The sequence below is a fragment of the Panthera uncia genome (genome assembly GCF_023721935.1).
Source record: "Panthera uncia isolate 11264 chromosome A3 unlocalized genomic scaffold, Puncia_PCG_1.0 HiC_scaffold_11, whole genome shotgun sequence".
Taxonomy (NCBI): Eukaryota; Metazoa; Chordata; class Mammalia; order Carnivora; family Felidae; genus Panthera; species Panthera uncia.
In genome coordinates, this window is record NW_026057578.1 from 15,395,223 (window position 1) to 15,417,564 (window position 22,342).

Here is a 22,342-nt window from a genome sequence, read left to right on the forward strand (position 1 = left end):
ATGCACACTACATTCCAGGAAAGTTATACCAATTAACACATCCATCAACAATATTACTACTTTTCACCACCTGTATACTTCTGAGCAGAATCCAAACACAGATAATAAGCCTCGGCCCCAAAACAGAAAAAAGAAAACCTTTCCCTTCATAAACAAAGGCTGGATTATAAATACACAGACCTGACACACTGAAAGCAGAGGGGGCTGCCTGGGACCCACGGCCCCAGAACTGCTGGCTCCAGTCCCGATGAACCAGCCAACCAGCCGCAGCTCCCCTGCACTGACCTACCCCTCTCTCACCTCAGGGCCTCTGTGTACGCTGCTCCCTCTGCTGGAACACCTCCACCCACCCTTTTCACAGCCCAGATTAAATAAAATACTCCTCCACTCTGTTTCGACAAGCCCCTGGGTTACCTCTACTTTAGAAATTATTTCATACACTGAATTGCAATTCATGGTCCATCTCCCACACTAAACCATGATTTCCTTTGGGGCAAGGACTGTTTCTTCATTTCCTGCTGTGTCCTCAGCACCCAGCAAAGGACCTGGGATCCAGCACGGAAGAAAAATTCACTGAATGAATTAATCATGAAGCAGAGGGTCTAGAGCAGGAGTTAGGGAACTTTTGCTGTCTGTAAAGAACCAGAGCAAACATTTCAGGCTTTGGGGGCCAGATGGCCTCTGTCACAACTGCTCACTCCGCCTCTATAGTGCAAAGCAGTCACAGACAATATGTAAATGAATGGACATGGCCATGTTCCAATAAAACTTTATTGCCAAAACCAGGTGGTAGACCGGATTTGGCCCATGGACCATAGTTTGCTGCTCCCTGGTTTAAAGGAAGGACCTTCAAACTTTAAAAAGGAAAGAGGGGAGAAAAGATGATGAAAAGATTATAAAGCCTTAATGCTTTAAACCTATGCAAAGTTCATGGGGTGCCTGACTGGCTCAGTCAGTGGAGCATCCGACTCTTGATCTCAGCGTCGTGAGTTCGAGTGCCACACTGGATGTAGAGATTTTTAAGAATAAAATCTTCAGGGGTGCCTGGGTGGCTCAGTCAGTGGGCAACCAACTCCAGCTCAGATCACGATGTCACGGGTCGTGAGTTTGAGCCGCGTCGGGCTCTGTGCTGACAGCTCAGAGCGTGGTGCCTGCGTCGGATTCTGTGTCTCCCTCACTCTCGGCCCCTTCCCTGCTTGTGCTCTCTCTCTCTCTCTCTCTCTCTCTCTCTCTCTCTCAAAAATAAACAAATATATTTTTAAAAATAAATAAATAAAATAAAACCTTTAAAAAATTAACTAATTAGAAAACAAATAAATAAACCTGTGCAAAGTGCAGGCTAAAAAGTGCATACAGAATTCAATTAGTACTGTTTGTACTCGCAAATTCCTTTCCTCTGTGAGCTGGTCTGTGATGCACAGAGTAAGGGAAGGGAAACAAGTGAGGAGGGGAGAGGACAGCACTCTGAGATGAGAGCAGAAAATGTGTGTCGGGCCTCAGTCACAGGCAAAAAAGTATGAGCAGGATAAGAAGTGAAGCAGAGGTGGGTTTCAACTAGAAGGAATTTGACAGGACTTTCACAGTTGTACAGTCATCCTGACTGAGTATTGACTGAGTATCGGTAAACCTGGGTTAAATGCACAGAAAACAGAAAATACACTGAAGCTATGTTAAATAGCTCAGAATCTCATTACACTTTGATTATGCATCAAAACAATATGTGTGCTTGCCTCCACGGATCAAGGAAAAAGGAGAAAATGACAACATTCGATGAGAAAAGGGCCATTCAGGTTTGAAAGAAAGTCCTTCCTCGTTGCTGACGTTTTCTTGCCTGACACCGCAGGCCAGTTGTCCCCTTCCCCTTCCCCCACCCCCGCACCACCAGAAAGTGACTCGAGCTGAGCCCATGTGGACCAGGAGAGCCCATTTTCTCTGGAATGTGTAGGGTACGTCCAAGAAAGGAGTATATTTAACCAGAGCCTTACTTTTCATAGTCCCTTCCTCTTCCTCATCCTCTGCGTTGATCACCATGGTGCCCAGCTGTGACGGCAATGTGTCCCCATGCTCGATCATAGTGCTGGCTCCATCGGTCACTGTGCTGGCCACCCGGACGGTGCCCATCTCATCACCTGCTGCTCGAACCATGGTGCCAGAGTCCATCTCATCCTCTTCCTGGAGGAGGACAAAACCTCAAATTGGGCTAACTGGATCAAAAGACTGAATCCTTCGAATTACTATTACTCATCTCAACGCAAGCATTTCTGGATTTGATGCCGACTGGGGTTCTAGACCCACACCCTGTACAGCAGAGACCAAAGAGAAACAAAGTCAGCCATGCGAGACAGCATATCGAACCAGGAGGGCCCTCATGGGGCGCCTGGGTGGCTCAGTTGGCTAAGCATCCGGCTTCGGCTCAGGTCATGACCTCATAGTTCATGAGTTCGAGCCCCACGCGGGGCTCTGTGCTGACAGCTCAGAGCCTGGAGCCTGCCTGGGATTCTCTGTCTCTCTGCCCCTCCCCCGACTCATACTCTGTCTCTGCTTCTCTTTCTCAAACATAAATATTTAAAAAAATTTTAAAAATTTAAAAAAAAAGGAGGACCCTCTTCCCTCACCCCTTCCTCCCTCCTTCTTAAGGGTTTTACAACGTAACCTAAGGAGCTGAGGTGCACACCCTTGGAATCTCAGGCTTGGGAGGGAGTCTCTGAGGATAAAATCTGCATATTTAGTACAGATTTTTGATTCTCCAAAAGGGTACAAAAGACCAAGTCTCCGACCTAAGCATTCCCTTTCCCGAATAAAAAGTCAAATTCAGTAAATGCTGTGGGGGCAAAAGAGTAAAATTTGAAAATGTCTTAGGAAGCACCGTGAGAAGAACAAGCACAGACAGAGCAAGTCCTTCGCAGGGTCAGGCCAGGGCACAATGAGCCAAGCGGCGTCTCCAGCTCCAGGCTGATCTGGTATCTCCTACTCGTCCCACTGGACCCGGCAATCTCGAAATAACACGCATTAATGCCCGAGGCCCACAGCATGCCTGCCACTCACTGAATTGTCCTCATCGTCCTGGTCCACCTCCCGCTGCTGGGCTTCCTGGCGTTTCAGCTTCACATCCATGGCCTCGTTAATTAAGTCCCGCAGTATCGACACTCCTTTGGCACTCTTGACAAACGGGTGCTGAAAGCACAAAAGGAGACAGTTTATACGGCACCCGTGCCCCAACGGTGCCTGGCACCCCGTAGGCACTCGATCACATTTGCTGAATCGATGAATCTAATCTTTCTCTTTATGGTAACAGAACAGCCGTGAAATCACACTCACTTTATAACTGTGACCAGGGTTTCAGGCTTTGCTGTCTTTTTCAGCCTGGCTACAAAGTCTCCTCTCTCTCTGCCAAACCTAGATATTCTCAGCGGGGTGGTACTGCCCCCTAGAGGAAGTTTTATAAACGTGTCGGGAGCTTGTAGTTGGTGTTTGGGTTTTTTTTTTTTTCAACGTTTTTTATTTATTTTTGGGACAGAGAGAGAGACAGAGCATGAACGGGGGAGGGGCAGAGAGAGAGGGAGACACAGAATCGGAAACAGGCTCCAGGCTCCGAGCCATCAGCCCAGAGCCCGACGCGGGGCTCGAACTCACGGACCGCGAGATCGTGACCTGGCTGAAGTCGGACGCTTAACCGACTGCGCCACCCAGGCGCCCCTGTAGTTGGTGTTTGAACACCAATGGCACATGAGGGGAAGGAGGGACACCAGCAATCCTTCAAAGCGGGGAACAGTCCTGCACAGCGACAAACTGTGGCACATTCTGCACGTCTTTCAAACGTCTTAGGGTATATATGCACTTTAGTAAATAATACTGACAAATTTTTCTCAAGAGATAAGCAAAAAAGTCCAGAGATGATGTTGGAGGGGGCTTAAATGTCATAAAGACATTGTTTAAATATCACTGGATAATTTACTCATCCTGCTTATTCTCTCTACACAATGCACTATATAGTATTTCCAACTACATATTTAGGTAAAAAGGGATTTTAGGGCAAAAGTGTGGTTACTGCAGAAAAACACTAAAACAGGTCACAAATATGGAACAGATGTAGGCCCAAATACCAATCAGCACAGACACCTGAAACCCAGGGATATTGTGGAATTTCATTTATACAAGCTGCTTAAATTTTTTAGTATTTATACTACCTTTTTTGTTATTTGTGTTTACAGAACATTAGGAAATGAGGCTATGAAAGTTACATGTGGAAATTCTCTTTGGGGGGTTGCCTGTTGTCTCCCCAACTCATTGTGACACTGTCCCCATCTTTCTCTTTATAACCCATTCTCTATTCCCCAGCACCCATCAGAGGAGACGGTCTCTATGGTCTTTGTAAGAACTCTGTAAGTGCATCTCAGCCTGTGACGGGTTGCAAAAGAGATTTCTTTTCCATAAAACTTCATCAGTACCCCATCCCGGCAGGAAAGAACTTGCCAATGCTTAGAACTAAGGCCCAGCTGATTTGCAAGAATATCATATTTCCTTGTTCTCTCCACTGGGAATATCTACAAGATCATTTCCCTCCTCTTAGCATATACAAATAAGCCTGGTCTGTTATTATTTAACATCACTTTTATGGTAGTGTCCACCCATTCATTTTCCTGGAGTGCCTGAACGGAACGGTTACCATTCTTAAACCTAAGCTCATTTATGGTGCTAGATACAGGTATTCAACTGCTGCATTGTGTCTGCAAGTTGAGTCAAACTGGAGCCTCTTTTTATACTGCCACACATTTTATGAATTATTATCTTTGTATCTCTCCATTATATCATACACCTTATACTAATCCTTTTTAAATTATGGGAATAGACAGATTTTATTATCTACAAATTTCATTCCAGAAGAGTAGTGAGAGTACTAAAAATACACATATGCGTTATAAAGAGGGGGCACTGGGTCTGCCACGGCTGAAAACCACTGGCCCAGCCCAATAATAACCACAGACATTTGTCACCTCCACGTCATTCTACCTTTAACACATGTGAAACTTCGTTCAAAGTTACACATATCACTTAATCTTCACAACATAGGAGGCAGGTATTAGTCTCCACTCACAGATAAGAAAACTAAAGCAACAGAGAGGGCACGTCACTTGCCCATGGTCATAAAGCTAGTAAACAGGGAGCCAGGATTCAAACCTGGACAGTCTGACACCCGAATTCAACCTCCTCAGCACCGAGCAGACTGCCTGCAAACCCCACCCGTCCTGCAAGGCCCACGCACCGAGGCGACCTGCTCCAGGGAAGCAGTTCCGGTACCTCCAGCCCAAAATCACCTCCTCCTGTCATGAGCTACAAGAGGACCTACCATTAATCTCAGGTCCTTGGCAGAACTGGGTAGACTTGCAGGCACTTGTGCTTTGGAACTACGAAGGCCCAGATTCTAGCCTCAGCTCTGCTGTTCCCCAGCTGAGTGCCTCTAAATGAGCTAATCTCTCTAAGCTTCCATTCTTTCCCCAGAAAACCGAAATAATACCTTCCCCTCACAGGGGATGTGTGATGATTAAATGGCACAACATGTGCAAAGCACTCAGCACAATGGCAGTGCTCACTCTCAGTTCCCATCTCTGACCCCACAGAGCCCACCATTTTCTGGTATTATCATCTTGTTCCATGATTTAACATTCTTTTCTACCCAGTTAGAGTCAAAGCTCCTTAGAAGGCAGGGAATGTCTTCTACTTCTTTACCATCTCCACGCAGGTGGGTTAGCAGCACCTTTTGGCCAGCAGGAGAGTGGAACAGAGGGAGGCAGCATCTCAGGGAGGATCATACCTGTAGGAGTTGAGTAGCTGTGGCTCTCTGCTCAGGGCTCTTTACAAGACACTGCTTCACGAAATCCATGAAGTTATCGGACCACAGTTCTGGCTTTCGAAATGTAGGAGGGGGGTTGGTGGGAATCATGAAGATTGCCTAGGTTAAAAAAAAATTGTTTTTGGTAAAATAAAAGTGATGTACTAATTAAAATATGACTAGAGATACATTTAAAGTTTGAAACATTTTCCTCTTCTCCATTGATAAGCCCAACCAAATCCCAGCTGAAGTCTAAGTGTCTCAAAGTAGGAAGTATGACAATTAGAGAAGTTAATATAGCTCTCTCTCCCTCTCCCTCTTTCATGTGTATTCCTGTCTCCTCAACCTCCAATATCCAGCAAGCTTTTTTGGAGTTTTGTTAACCACTGTATACTGCCTTTCAAAATAAAAAGGCAAGACCTGAGAGCATTTTTACATTTTACAAACTGTTAAGTCTTTTAATAGAAGTACTAAGAAGAGGGAGAGCTGAGTTGGGATGTATGGTGAGAGGACTATGGAATCCCCGAGGAAGGCAGGATCAAGGCCTTTTTTTTTTTTTTTTAAGTTTTTAAATGTTTATTTTGAGAGAGAGAGAGACAGAGCACAAGTGGGAGAAGGGCAGAGGGGGGGAGACACAGAATCCGAAGCAGGCTCCAGGCTCCCAGCTGTCAGCACAGAGCCCGACGTGGGGCTCGAACTCACCAACTGTGAGGTCACGACCTGAGCTGAAGTCGGACACTTAACCCACTGAGCCACCCAGGCGCCCCAGGCATGATCAAGGCCTCTTAACAGTGCTGTGATGAGGGGCCTGGCTGGGAATACCCTGCAAACCCCTGAGGGTGTCACACTGATAGTTTCAGTGAAGACTGCACCGATGGGCCCTTACTACTCTAGAAGCCCATGGAAGCTGCAAAGGACAGTGCCTCTGATGAGGAGAGTCTGGGGATCTCCAAACCACAACTTACACATGTAAATATCTCTGAGGCTCAGGCAGGAAAAAGACAACAAATCAATCAGGCTGGGTGCTAGGGACATGACATCAAAAAAATAGTTTGCTTTCCTCTTAATATTACTATGAGAAAAACAGAGAAAACACTGTGATAAGGGACAAAGGATACTTGGTGACTAGGGAATCATGGAGACTGATAAAGTAGAAAGCCCATGCCCTGTATAAATGAGGGGACCACCACTCAGTTCCAGTTAATGTTATATTAAAATGTGAGCAACTAAACTTTTAAAAAATATACATTGCATTTGTGACCTACATCCTGCCAGACAGCTATCAATACACAACCTCTGGTATGGAGGGGTGGATCACACTTGAACTGATTAGTGGAGTCTAGACTGCCACTTATCAATTATAGACAATTAATTCATTTATTGTTTGGTACCTAATCAAGTAAGCCATTTAACTTTCTAATGACCAGTAGCTAACCACCCTACTGGTTTTGTCCATTTCCTTACCCTCATTGGATGGATGTCAGCATATGGGGGCTTTCCCTCAGCCATTTCTATAGCTGTTATTCCCAATGACCAGATGTCTGCCACACAGTTGTATCCAATTTCTTGAATCACCTCTGGAGCCATCCAAAATGGTGTTCCTATCACTGTATTTCGTTTGGCCATCGTATCCTAAAACAGAAAAGAATAGAGATCAACACTAAGCATTAAAACTACTGAGAGAAGAAGAGACTTTTCCAACAAGAAATGTCTTATACTTGGAATACATATAAAAACCATACTCAAGGCATGACTGGGCAAGTTACGAAAGAAATTCAAATGAGTTGGAAACATAAAAGATTCTCAATTATTAAAACACACACACAGGGGCGCCTGGGTGGCTTAGTTGGTTAAGCAACTGACCTCGGCTCAGGTCATGATCTGCGGTTCGTGAATTCGAGCCCTGCATCAGGCTCTGTGCTGACAGCTCAGAGCCTGGAGCCTGCTTTGGATTCTGTGTCTCCCTCTCTCTGTGCCCCTCCCCTGTTCACACTCTCTCAAAAAATAAACGCTAAAAAAAAATTTTTAAACATACACACAGGTAACCAACCTGGCCCAGTTGGTTAAGCGCTGACTCTTGATATTGGCTCAAGTCATGATCTCACAGTTCATGAGATGGAGCCCCACGTCAGCCTCTGTGCTGACCGCGCAGAGCCTGTTTAGGATTCTTTCTCTCCCTTTCTCTCTGCCCCTCCTCACCTTGCACACGTGCTTGCTTTCTCTCTAAATAAATAAACTTTAAAACACACACACACACACACACACACACAAACAAAAACACACAAAAAAAACAATCAAGTACTAAAATAAGGTTGACAAACATTTAAAGAAATAATAACCAGTGCTGAAACAGCATAGAAAAACAACAGACACTGAAATACAGTGTTACCAGGGTATAAATTGGTATAATGTTGTGTAAGCAATTTAGCAATATTTATAAAGCTAAATGTCCATATCCTTTGAGCCCAATCTTTTTCTAAAAATGTATCCTATGTGTAGGTACCCTAAGATACATGCACAAATGTTGGAGAAATATTTGTAATGGGGGGGGGGGGGGAGAAAATGGAAACAACTCAAAAGACCACCTAATTAAAAATAATAAATATCCATACAATTTATTAAAAAGGAGACACATATATTTCCTGGTATAGAAAATACATTGTAAAGCTAGAAATTTAGATTGCAAAATTATATGTAATATAGCTTTGTTTTTGTAAAAGAAAACTAATGATCACAACAATAAAACAGCAAACAATAATAAATACTGTTGCTGTATGGATAGCAAAAGAAAAATCTCAACACACACCAAACTATTAGCAACAGTTACATCTAGAAAGTGGAATCATGAAGGAAGGACGAAGAACGCTTACTTTCCATCCCATCTACTTCTGTAACACTCTGATGGTTTACGTGAGCGTGCAGTCCGTGTACAATCAAGAAATGAAAGAAAAATCGTGTGTTGTTTACGTACATATGTAATTTTTCTTTCCATGTACATATATTCTATAAAATATAATGTACACATAGAAAAAGTCTCAGTTTGGGGCTTAAAGAAAAATATATGAATGTAGCACACATGGGCAAGTAACTACTTTCATACTTCCCCAGAATGGCCTGGCCTTAATGAAAGAGAACCTTTTTGGGATCCTGCATTTTAGGAAGAGAAGGATTTTGAACAGAACTAAATGTGCGTCAGGACTTCCCATCACCATCACTCATACTCATGTTCCTTCTGAAATGCCTGTGACCTCACTTAGGCTATGCCAGTGAGGAGCAAATGACAGCAATATTTTTAAATCGATCACACTTTGTGAGTCCTATGCAAAAAACTAGCACAGGAACTAACTTATTGCTTAGTCATTTCCTTTGGTTTGAAACCTAAATTTGCAGTTTTCAAATGGTGGTAGTCAAAGTTGTTTTCAAGGATTATATCCTTGAAATACTCATTATTTAGAAATAAGTATTTGGATATCTAGAAATTTTTTAAAAACTAAGAGTAATGAGTGGATACTAACCCAGCTTGATCTGTATTACAAAGTTACATTAATGCAGTAGCATAACAAGGGAAAGTATCAAATCCAGAAACAGACTATGGCAACGTATGTGTATTTATGTGTGTGTACACACAGGCACACATACACGCATATACATAAAGCTTGAGATATGATTAAAATGTCATTCCAAACTACCAACCAAAGGACTAAAAAAAGCAGTGGGAGTCTGGCTAGTCATTTCTAACGCTCTACACTTAATTTCCTAACTTATACTTTTCACCAAAGGAAGTTCAAACACGTTGAAAATTTAAATACAAAAACCAAAATCGGTCTGGCTTGGTACTAAAGAAAATACTAAAAGAAAGTATAGATGGACAGTTCTAGAATGTTGAAGCAGAAAAGGACTCTTAAAGGATGGCATCAAAGGCAGAAAGCATAACATAAAAGGGAGGTGGATTTCCCTATATAAAATTTGGAAACTTCGGTGCTTAAAGAAAAACCATAATCAAAGTAAAAAGGCAACTAGCAAACTACAAAACATGTTTCAACATATATAACAAAGGATTCACAATTTTAACAAATTTTTTTTTTTTAGTTTTGGTTTATCGTTTTTTGTTTTAAAGTTTGTTTATTTTGAGAGACAGCATGAACTGGAGAGGGACAGAGAGAGAGAGGGAGGGAGAGAATCCCAAACAGGCTCTCAGCATGGAGTCTGGGTCGCTCATCAGTTAAGTGTCCGACTACAAGATTGAGCCCCGCATCCGGCCCTGTGCTGACAGTGCAGAGCCTACTTGGGATTCTCTCTCTCTCCCTCTCTGCCTCTCTCTTTCTCTCTCTCTCAAAATAAATAAATAAGCTTAAAAAATTATTTTAAATAAATTTTAAAAAAAGACCTGAGCTGAAATTAAGAGTCAGATGCCCAACCAACGAGGTCACCCAGGTACCCCTAGCAAATGGATTTTTTTTTCATGTTTATTTATTTATTTTGAGAGAGAGCACAGCAGGGGAGAGGCCGAGAGAGAAGGAGAGAAAGACCCCAATCAGGCTCCACACCATCAGTGCACAGCCCAACACAGGACTTGATCCCATGAACTATGAGATCATGACCTGAACTAAACTCAAGTCAGATGCTTAACCAACTGAGCCACCGGGGTCCCCCCACCAACAATTAAGATGAAGAGTTAACTTACAAAAGAACTGTAAATGGCCAATTGTCAAATGTAAAAATAGTTTCAAAAATGATTAAAAAGATACAATTTATTTCTCATTCAGTATTGGCAAATATGAAGGAAAATAGACATTTTTTAATTAATTCATTTTTTAATTAACTATATTTATTTATTTGTTTGTTTGTTTGTTTTAAGTAGGCTCCATGCCTAATGTGGGGCTTGAACTCACGACCCTAAGATTAAGAGTTGCATGCTCTAGGGGCGCCTGACTTCAGCTCAGGTCGTAATCTCATGGTTCTGTGCTGACAGCTCAGAGCCTGGAGCCTGCTTTGGATTCTGTGTCTCCCTCTCTCTCTGCCCCACTCTGTCTCTCTCTCTCTCAAAAATAAATAAACATGAAAAAAAAAAAAAGAGTTGCATGCTCTACAGACCGAGCCAGCCAGGAGCCCCAAAAATGGACACATTTATATACTACAGTTGGAAGAATAAATTGTTCCCTAGAAGGACTTTATTTTTTTTTTATTTTTATTTTTTTTTTAATTTTTTTTTTTTTAACATTTATTTATTTCGAGACAGAGAGAGACAGAGCATGAACGGGGGAGGGGCAGAGAGAGAGGGAGACACAGAACCGGAAGCAGGCTCCAGGATCTGAGCCATCAGCCCAGAGCCCGACTCGGGGCTCGAACTCACAGAACGTGAGATTGTGACCTGAGCCGAAGTCGGACGCTTAACCGACTGAGCCACCCAGGCGCCCCTAGAAGGACTTTATGTGTTAACAACAAAATCTTTTGAAAGACCCAGAAATCACAATATGGAATAAGTTTCTGATTTTGCTTTTCAAACATCAAAGCAATTTCTGTGCCATTGCAATACCTATTAAACTCCCTAACATAATCCAGGCAGATTTAAAAACAAAAAACAAAACAAGACAAAAAAAAACAGAAAACTCTACCTAATACCAACTCTAAACAAACAAGCAAAAAATATTTTTTCTGCCGCCCAAGAAAATTGTTTGATGTATAATGTTGTTGCTGTCAATTTAGTACATATCTGTCCAGAACTGTTTCTGTTTTTCTATATATACTTCATATACACTTAGGTATTTTTCAAAATCAGATAATTCTACATTTCCTGTTTTGAAACCATGGTTTTTTCATCGCCATGCACCGGTGACGTAGGAGGAGAATCAAAAGGCTGTAACCTGGAACCAAACGAAGACTGTTTTCAGTAAAATAATTGCCAAATGCTTCCTGGTTGACATGATGCTATGTCTTATTCAAGGAAAGCAGTTTGGATTGAATTTTTCTTCCTTTTATAAATATGATGATGAACAGAATTCAAACTTCTACTCTTACCATTTCTTGTTTTAGCTTTTATTTTTATCAAAGTTAAAATCTAGGACCTGAACCCCAGGAAAGGATCTGAAGTCACCTACTAGCTCTTTTGTAATTTTATTGGCAACTTTTATAAACTTTTTATGAATACAATGAAATTAAGTATTGTATTTAAAAAATACCTAGGGGTGCCTGGGTGGCTCAGCCGGTTGAGTATCCAACTTTGGCTCAGGTCATGATCTCACAGCTCGTGAGTTTGAGCCCCGCGTCAGGCTCTGTGCTGACAGCTCAGAACCCGGAGCCTGCTTTGGACTCTGTCTCCCTCTCTCTCTGCTCCTCCCCCACTCGCACTCTCTCTCTCTCAAAATAAATAAACATTTAAAAAAAATTTTTTTTAAATACCTAAATAACAGGAATTCCTTCTCAGGACAGAGCTGAAAGTTACCAAGACAAGTAACATTTCTACTTACTGTAAGTTGACCCGCTACCCCAAAATCTGCAAGTTTTGCATGTCCTTCTGTATTCAGCAAAATATTTCCTGCCTTGATATCTCGGTGTATTTTTCTCATAAAATGAAGGTATTCCAGTCCCTTTAGTGTTGACTGTAATATTGTAGCTATTTCATCTTCTGTTAACTGGGGAGGGGGAAAAAAAAAGAATGAAAGGTTAAAATGCCATCAGTTTACATCAAGGGGAAAAATTAGATCGAAGCTCCCATCCTAGAATATAAGATCTTACTCAACCTGTCACAACATTGGACAGCTTGTACCATCTCTCCACTAACCACTTCTAAAGTGGTATTTCCTGTCCCATCTCTCCCCAGACATCAGATTCACATATCTGCCTACACAGCATCTCCAACTGAATACCGAACAAGCCTCATAAACATAACAGTCAAAATCAAATTCTTTATTTATTCCTACCGCCCGCCAGGCCTCTCCATACCACCCACCCAACCTGCTCTATTCCTCCTAGTCTTCTCTCAGTAAAAGACAGTTTCAATTGCTCTGGACAAAAACCTTGAGGTCGTCCCTAGCTCCCTCCTATCTTCAAAATATATCCAAACATATCCTCTTGTCATCACCCTGGTCCAAGTCAACCGCAAGTCCTGCCTGAATTATTCTAATAATTTCCTCAATGGTCTCATTGCTGGTCCTAACTGGTCTCAGTGCTTCCGCCCTTGACCCTCAACAACATATTTTCCACATGGCAGCGTGCCATAATGAACCTTTTAAAATGCAAGCCAGATCTGTTCAGAACCCTCCAATGGCTTCCTAAGTCACTCAAAATTAAAGCCAGTCCTCACCAAAGTCTTCCATGATCTGGTTCCCAGCTACCTTCCTCCTCTACTTACTTTCTACCTTGCTCATTCTGTTTCAGCCACGTACCCTTCCTTGCTATTCTTCAGACACTCAAAGCAAACTTCAACTTCTGGGACTATTCATCTGATGTTCTCTCTACCTACCATGCTCTTCATCCAGGAAGTCAGAAAGGCCTTCCCCAGCTCCCTCCATTCCTAGGTTATTCTCTACCCCTTTATCCTATCTTACCGGTAAATACAGCATTACCCCCAACTGTCGTATTACACGTTATTTGTATACCTACTATGTGATGTATTTCCTATTAGGAATGTAAACTCCATTTTAAAATGTCTTTGATTGTTTACTATTATAACCTTAGCACCAAGAAAGGCACGTGACACATAGCAGGTCCTGAAAAAGTATTTGCTGAATGATGATGAATAAATGAAAGCAAGAATGCTGATCGACACAGAAGATCGGCCCAGTCCCACGCTGATGTTGTGCAGATCCAGTGCTAAACAAACGCAATCCATCAACAAACTCTCAGTCTCCATTTTAACAACTCACACAAGAAGACAGTAGGCTGTGTGGTGCAACAAACACGGGACTGGGGATTAGGAAGACCTAGTTTTTCCCCAAGGCTCTACATTCTAGCTGTGTGACTTAAGCAAGTTCTGGAACCTCCCTTGGTCCCAGTTTCTCAGTCTATAAAACAGGACTATTACCTTTCTTCAAGAATGTCAGGAAAATCAAATGATATAAGGCATGGAAGAATGCACATGGCTTAATAACTACTATGCTATCAATCAATCAACAAATAGTTAATAAGCATCAATTGAGAGCCAGACGCTGCTTGGGGCACCTGGGTGGCTCAGTGAGTTAGGTTTCCGACTTCGGTTCAGGTCATGATCTCACAGTTCGTGGGTTCAAGCCCCGCGTCTGGTTCTCTACTATCAGCATGGGGCCCGCTTCAGATCTTCTGTTCCCGTCCCCACTCTGCCCCTCTCCCGCTCACACACACTCTCTTTCTCAAAAATAAATAAACATTGAAAAAAAAAAAAAGAGCCAGACACTGCTAATAAAATTTAAAAAGGCTAAACCATTATTAAGCATTTACTCTATGGCAGGCACTGTTTTTGTAATCTCATTAAATCCTTATAAGAATCACACGAAATAGGTACTATCATCATCATCACCATCACCATTTTATAGATAAAGACGCTGAAGCACAAACAAGTCATTTGTTTCAAAGGTCACAGAGCTAACAAGCGACGGAGCTCTCTCACTGCAGCCCAAGCAAACACTATTGGCAAAGGCTGCAAACTAGAGTTTAGGTACCTCCTGTAGCTGAAGAGAACAAAGTTCATGTGACCTGTTTACTGATCCCTTATCCTAACGAATTGAGCTAATCAGGTAAGGGAGCAATATAATGTGAGCCACAAATATAAATTTTAATTTTCTAATAGCCACATTTAAAAAAAAAAAGCAAAATTAATTTTTTTAAGTTTGTTTTTTTAGTAATCTCTAACACCTAACATCGGGCTTGAACTCATGACTCCAAGATGAAGAGTCACTCTTCACTCCAACTGGGCCAACTAGGCACCCCCAAATTAACTGTGATAATATATTTTACTTAACCATATTTATCCAAAATATTATCATTTCAACATGTAATCAATATATAAACAATGTAAATTTTTTTTACATTCTTCCTTTTTGTAATAATTCTTCCAAATCTGGTATTTTATACTTCCAACACTTCTCAATTCAGACTAGCCACATTTAAAATTCTCAGTGACCACATGTAGGTAGTGACTATCATGCTGGGTAAGACAGAGTTAAAACATTTTACAAAATAACATGCAATAATTAAAGATCAGCACTTAATAGCTAAAAATTACATAAACACAATAAATTAATATTAAAACATCAAATTCACCATCAAATTAGTTTTGGATTTTTTCAAAATACCTGAAACAAAGTAACTTAATGCTGCATATAAGAAAGCTTGGAATCCAATTTTTAATTCAATAAATTATTCAAGCTTTGGGACTTCTTTACCATATTGTTGGATATTATTCCTACCTAAAGAACTTGCTATTTGATCAGAAAAACACAGTAACTCTGAATAATATAAATTAAGAAAAGGATATACTTGTATAGATAATCCAAAAGTTACAACGAAGTTTTATTTTTATTTTTTTAATTATTATTAATTCCAGGGTAAACATAATGCTGTATTAGTTTCAGGTGTACAATAGATTAGACAGTTCCATACATTACTCTGTGCTCATCAAGGTTAAGTGTCCTCTTAATTCCCATCACCTATTTTACCCATCCCCCCACCTGGCTCCCCTCTGGTAACCATCTATTTATTCTCTCTTAACAGAGTCTGTTTTTGGTTTGTTTTTGTTGTTGTTGTTCATCTGCTTTGTTTCTTAAATTCCACATATGAGTGAAATCATATGGTATTTGTCTAACTGGCTTATTTCATTTAGCATTATACACTTTAGATCCATCCATGTTGTGGCAAATGGCAATACTTCATTTTTTTACAGCTAAATAATATTTGTATGTGTACACACACACACACACACACACACACACATCTTCTTTATCCATTCACCTATGATGGACACTTGGGCTGCTTCCATGATTGGACTATTGTAAATAATGTCGCAATAAACACAGGGGTGCATATGTCCCTTTGAATTAGTTTTTGTATTCTTTGGGTAAATACCCAGTAGTGTGATTACTGAATTCTAGGGTAATTTTAGTTTTAATTTTTTGAGGATACAACTGAGTCTTAAAATATTCCCATCTTGGGGCGCCTGGGTGGCTTGGTTGGTTAAACAGCAGACTCTTGATTTTAGCTCACATCACAATCCTTTGGTCTGTGAGTTCAAGCCCTGTGTCGGGCTCTATGCTGACAGTGCAGAGCCTGCTTGGGATTCTCTGTCTCACTCTCGCTCTGTTGCTCCCCTGCTTACTCTCTCTCTCTCTCTCAAAATAAGTCAACTTTAAAAATAAATAAATTAAAAATAATAAAATTAAAAATAAAAATAAACTATTCCTACCTTACATACAGCACCTCACGATTTACAAAGCACTTTCATATATTTAAATTAATTTTCACAATTCTGCAAATATTTAATATAGGTATTATTCCTGTTTCTCTTATTAAAACAAAACAAAGCAACAACAACAAAAACACTAAAGGCTAAGATGTCCCCTGCTTTTACTTTTATCCATTCACAGTCCACACAGAAGCCACGGTTTATCTTCTTTTTTTTTTTTTTTTTTTTTTAATTTTTTTTTTTTAACGTTTATTTATGTTTGAGACAGAGAGAGACAGAGCATGAATGGGGGAGGGTCAGAGAGAGGGAGACACAGAATCTGAAACAGGCTCCGGGCTCTGAGCTGTCAGCACAGGGGCCCGATGCGGGGCTCGAACTCACGGACCGAGAGATCGTGACCTGAGCCGAAGTCGGCGCTCAACCGACTGAGCCACCCAGGCGCCCCACCACGGTTTATCTTCTAAAATGTAAATCAGATGGCTCCTCACTTGCTTAGAACCTGGCAATGGTTTCCTATGGTACCCCAATAAAAGTCAAACTCATTATCGTTGTGGACAATCCCAACATAATCCAGGCCCGCTCACCTGTCTCACCTCATCTCCTACAGTTCTCCCTCTCCTCTCCCTCCACTCACAGTGGCCTTCTTTATGTGCCAAACCCGTTTTAGCCTCAGGATCTTTGCATTGCTTATTCCCCTACCTAGAATGTTCTTTTTCTGAGACAGAAAGAGAAACAGAGTGCTAATGGGGGAGAGGGGCAGAGGGAGAGAGACAGAATCTTAACCAGGCTCCACATTCAGCACAGAGCCGGACACAGGGTTTGATCCCATGACCCAGGGATCATGGCCCGAGCCGAAATCAAGAGTCAGATGCTCAACCAACTGAGCCCCCCAGGCAACCCTCAAGTTTTACTTTAAACGCTACCTCCCTAAGAGGCCTTTCTCAGCTGTCCACTCTCAAGTAGCTCCCCAAGCACCCTCCGCCACTCCACTCCTTCAAATAAATTATCACTATCTGGGATTTCTTTTCTAGTTACCATCACGTGGCTTTTTTGTTGCCCTACAAAAAAATGTACCAGCACAAGAGCAGGGTCGTTGTGTTCTTTACTACTGGATGCCTAGAGCTTAGAGCATTTACTGAATGAGCAACTGAACCTGAATTAGAACCCACGACTCCTAGCTTTTATTCCAGCAATCACAGTAAGAGCGAATATCTTCCACAGAGATTATTCTGTTTAGTAGGATACAGAAGTTAATTTGTGAACATGCTGGGTAAGAGGAGAAAACCAAATCCTATTTTAAACGTTTAAAATCCATCGCTTGGGGTGCCTGCGTGGCTCAGTCAGTTAAGCATCTGACTTTGGCTCAGGTCATGATTTCATGGTGCAAGTGTTGGAGCCCCACATTGGGCTCCGTGCTGACAGTTCAGAGCCTAGAGCCTGCTTCAGATTCTGTGTCTCCCTCTCTCTCTCTGCCCCTCCCCAGCTCATGCTATGTCTCTCTCTCTCTCTCAAAAGTAAATAGACGTTAAAAAAAAATTAAGGGCACCTGGGTGGCTCAGACGGTTAGGTGGCCAACTTCAGCTCAAGTCAAGATCTCAACATTCATGAGCTCAAGCCCCACGTCGGGCTCTGTACTGACAGCTCAGAGCCTGGAGCTGCTTCGGATTCTGTGTCTCCCTCTCTCTCTGAGCTCTGTCAGAGCTCGCTTCCCTCGCTTGAGCTCTGTCTCTCTCTCTCTCTCTCTCTCTCTTTCTCTCTCTCAAAAATAAAAAAACACTAAAAAACATTTTCTCAAAGGGGCACCTGGGTGGCTCAGTCATTTAAGCATCCGACTTCAGCTCAGGTCATGATCTCACAGTTCATGGGTTCAAGCCCTGCATCAAGCTCTGTGCTGACAGCTCAGAGCCTAGAGCCTGCTTCGGATTCTGTGTCTCCCTCTCTCTCTCTGCCCCTCCCCTGCTCACACTCTGTTGTGCTCTCTCTCTCTCTCTCAAGAATGAATAAACATTTAAAATAATTTTTTTTTATTTAGAATAGATAAATAAGTAAATAAAATAAAATAAAATCCACTGCTTAACCAAGATTTGTTGGCACTGTTTTCCTTCCCAGGATGAAGTAAGCAAGTCATGCTACATATCAGTGGACTGGGCTGATGTCAAAACTGCCACTTTTAGGAGGCATCGGAAAGCAGAGAGGGAACAAATGATGGAAACGGGGCAATCTGACAGTCATCTCTCTTAAAACAACAGTAGGAAAGTTACCACGAATACAAGGCCAGAAACTAGCCCAGATGCATTGTTCCAGAAGGTAAACTTACCGTTTTATTTCGTAATCGAATGATATCAGACACAGAACCAGCCCCACAGTACTCCATAACGATCCACAAGTCTGTGTTCTTAAAATAACTGCCATAATATTTGACTACATGAGGGCTAAAGAGAGAGCAACAATATGAATTAGTGTTACAGCCTTCGATACATGAAAATTAATTTCTCTGCTCCAAAGATCAATTATTCATATTTCAGGTTAAAATAGACACCCTCTTTATTGATAAAAATATACATAATAAATAATAATAATTTTCCAAATAATAAATAACAAAAGTGAGAAAATGTATGGGTCTGTTAACCTGCATTTCTAGGTGTACAATTCATCCCAGGAAAAGAACTACAGCTATTCAAAAAGAAATAGTTACCATCACAGCAGTATCACAATGAAAATTTAGATACCATCTAAATGTCTAACATTAGGGAGTTTATTAAAGGAATAATGATAGACCCATATAATGGAATAACCACAAATCCAAGGAAAATATTACAGACGAATACTTGATAACATGAGAAGATATCCTGCTTACAAAAAAAAAAAAAAAAGTGCTTACCAAAAAGAAAAAAAGGACAGGTGCAGGTTGCATAATAGTAAGAAAAGTGAAACTACAGAAAGAGATATGAAAGGATATGTACACCAAGTAGTATTTAACAATGATTACTTCTCCAAAGGGAAAAATGATTTTATTTTCTTTTTATTTGCATTTTTCCCAGAAGTCATGTGCACTTTGTAATAAGAAAAAAAAATAAGTCGCACTACAATCTACTATAAAGAAAAAACCTTCAGAGTCAGACCTGGAATTTTGGTTCTCAGGCTTGAAGACAGATACCAAGTGAGAAATTTCAGAGAAAAGTCAAACATCCCATTAAAATGAAATAATCTGCCCACTGAGAGCTACCAGCTTTAATTGGCTAGATTGTTATCAGGGCTAGATAATGTTGCATAATAACTGAAGATGCTAAAACCTACTTGGCATCATTAATGCTCAGAATTTCAAACGCCCCTTCATCCCCGAGAAACATGCCAACGACAAGGACAGCAGGAAACACACACACACAAACGCTACTAACGAGGACATGGATGAGTAAGTCTCTTAAGGTACCGATCACATCTGCTCTCCCTTCCTCACATTCCTGTAGGATTTACTGCCTTTACAAGGCAAGTAATACCAGCTACTTACTGTTGTAATATGTCCTATACTATTTTGTATCATCGGCTAGATTCTCCCATACATACACAGGCATGTCTGGCATGACACATTTGTCTATAAACTCGCAGGGGACAAGAAGTCTGCCCTGTACTTCTCTGTACTCCGTACCATGCTTAGCACAGAATAGGCTCTTCAAAATAACTCTTCTTTAATTAGAGATATTTGCATACTCTGTTTGAAACACAGCTCTTGGGTGGCCTATCAGAAGTGGCAAAGTCCCAACGTGCCAATTGGAAAGAGCTTCCGTACAGTATCTCAGAGCAGAGGAAAAGGAAAATGGCTACCTGACTACGATCAATCCGGTCAAGTGATACAAAGGGAAGGAGGGAGAAGAGAAAATAACTGCATTCGCAAGTCAGTGAAATCTAAAGGCTCTTGGGCAAATTTCCTCGTAGGCTGCCCCACCTGCCCCAATGCTGAGCTTCAGGAGAATGGATGCAGCCTCCAGTACAAGACACTCTCATTCTCCTTTCATCTCCCTAGAGCTGGCATTGCCTCTAAGTTTGTGTATCTCTGACCTTTTTTTTTTTTAATGTTTATTTATTTTTGAGAGAGAGAGAGAGAGAGAGACAGACAGAGCGCGCGAGCAGGGGAGGGGCAGAGATAGAGGGGGACAGAGGATCTGTAATAGGCTCTGTGCTAACAGCCCGATGTGGGGCTCGAACTCATGAACCATAAGATCATGACTTGAGTCGAAGTTGGACACTTAACAAAATGAACCACGCAGGTGTCTTTCTCTCAAATTTAAACAGTAGTGGGGAGAGGCCCCTGGGTGGCTCAGTCGGTTAACCATCTGACCTCAGCTCAGGTCATGATCGCACAGTCCGTGAGTTCAAGCCCCGTGCTGGACTCTATGCTGACAGCTCAGAGTCTGGAGCCTGCTTCAGATTCTGTGTCTCCTTCTCTCTCTGCCCCTCCGCAGCTCTGCTCTGTCTCTCTCCCTCAAAAACAAATAAACATTAAAAAAATTTTTTTAAATAAACAGTAGTGGGGAAACCTGCTCCATCACAGAGACCAACCCATGTTGTCACAGAATTTCAGAGCAAACCACGTGCTTTTCTGTGGTTGCTTGGTGGCCTGACTTCCTGCTTACAACATTTGACAAATCTTAGTTCCTCAAAAATACAATTCTTAACTACTCTGAGCTTGAAGAATTCTTTTTTAAATGTGAAGGAACAGTAATACATAAAAAAAGCATTTTCTTTTTATAGATCTGATATTCCAAGGCTTCTAGAGCTGAAAGTATTTGAATTATCTCTCCTTAGCTATTTCTGCAGACATGTTTTCTCAATAGGAAGTAAAAGAGATCATTATCAGGGGGGAAAAAAAAAAAAAGCCAGCACCACTTTCTGCCTCTTTGCCTCCTCTTCCTAGTTTTGAAAGGGGCTTACTGAGAAAAAAAAAAAAAAAAAAAAAAAAAAAATCTATCCAGAATAGAAACCATAAAAGTTTAGCTACTAAAACACACATTTTTTTCATCAGATTTTTTTTGTCTGAAAAGAACATGCATAGTGATTCCACTAAACTCTCTCTTCTGCAAAATATCTAAGGAAATGCATCTGTAGGTGTTAAACTGTAAATAATCCAAAACCATGTCCTCTCCAGAGTAAGACCACATGGCTTTACCTGTCGCATTGTTGCATTATAGAGATTTCTTTGATTATCTCCTGCAGGTCTGATTCCACAGGAACTTGCTTAATCGCAACAATCTGACCAGTCTCTTTGTGAATAGCCTTGTACACGCTGCCATAGGACCTATAATTGGGGTAAAGAGAACATTTGTAAAGGCACAGCAAGACCAGAGATACAAAGTGGTAAAACACAAGCAACTCATGGTTCTAAATTATACCCCCAATGACTACAACTGCAAAACTGAAACAGCTAAAGTACTTCAGGGAGGAAACACAACCTGTTAACTTCACATTTAAATAACTGACCGTATTCATATAAAATAATCACTGTTATAGTAGCTACCATGCCTGATGTCTGTCAGAAGCTGTGCATCATCCCAGTTCATCCACACACACACACACACACACACACACACACACACAAACAAAAAACAAAAAACAAAGAAGGGGTCATTATCCCTATTTTACAGGAAAAATGTGTAAAGGCCCAGAGGTTATAAGACTTGGTCGTCACAAAGGTAAAAAAACTAAGTGGTCAGGCCAGGAAGTGAATCTAGGTTTGTGTGAACACAGAGCTCCCAGGGCTCAAACACAGAAACGGAGGCCTCTGTGCTCTTGTGTTCACTCCAGTCCCATGAGGTCTTTCCGTCCTTGCTCCTCTCACTCACAATAATACTTAAAACATTACAGAAACTAATTAAAAATCTCAGGCCCTTCAAATGCTAGTATCAGATGAACGGAGCACATATAAAGCCATTTACTCATGTCCCCTTACAAGATTATTATCGAAATAAGTAAAAAGTGTGTATGTCGATTCAATTTGGGGGTGAAAAGAGCATGGGATTTAGAATCGAAAGACCTAGGATTTGAGCCCTATCCCCCACTACATATTAACCATCATTTACATACACATTAACCTTCTCGTGCCTCAATTTCCTCACCTGTAAAATGACAATACAAACTACAAG

General features: G+C 41.3%; 1 protein-coding gene across 5 annotated transcripts in view; it reads right to left on the minus strand.

Moving 5' to 3' along the window:
• Nucleotides 1-22,342, minus strand: part of STK4 (serine/threonine kinase 4) — a 91,647-nt gene that overhangs the window by 58,407 nt on the left and 10,898 nt on the right. For all 5 annotated transcript variants that reach the window (XM_049650709.1, XM_049650712.1, XM_049650711.1 and 2 more), the window contains 7 exons: nt 21,370-21,498; nt 18,523-18,637; nt 12,298-12,462; nt 7,295-7,462; nt 5,813-5,950; nt 3,046-3,174; nt 1,986-2,172 (listed from right to left, as the gene is read on the minus strand). In XM_049650709.1, coding sequence (XP_049506666.1) covers nt 1,986-2,172; nt 3,046-3,174; nt 5,813-5,950; nt 7,295-7,462; nt 12,298-12,462; nt 18,523-18,637; nt 21,370-21,498 — 1,031 coding nt within the window. The remainder of the gene's footprint in view (nt 1-1,985; nt 2,173-3,045; nt 3,175-5,812; nt 5,951-7,294; nt 7,463-12,297; nt 12,463-18,522; nt 18,638-21,369; nt 21,499-22,342) is intronic.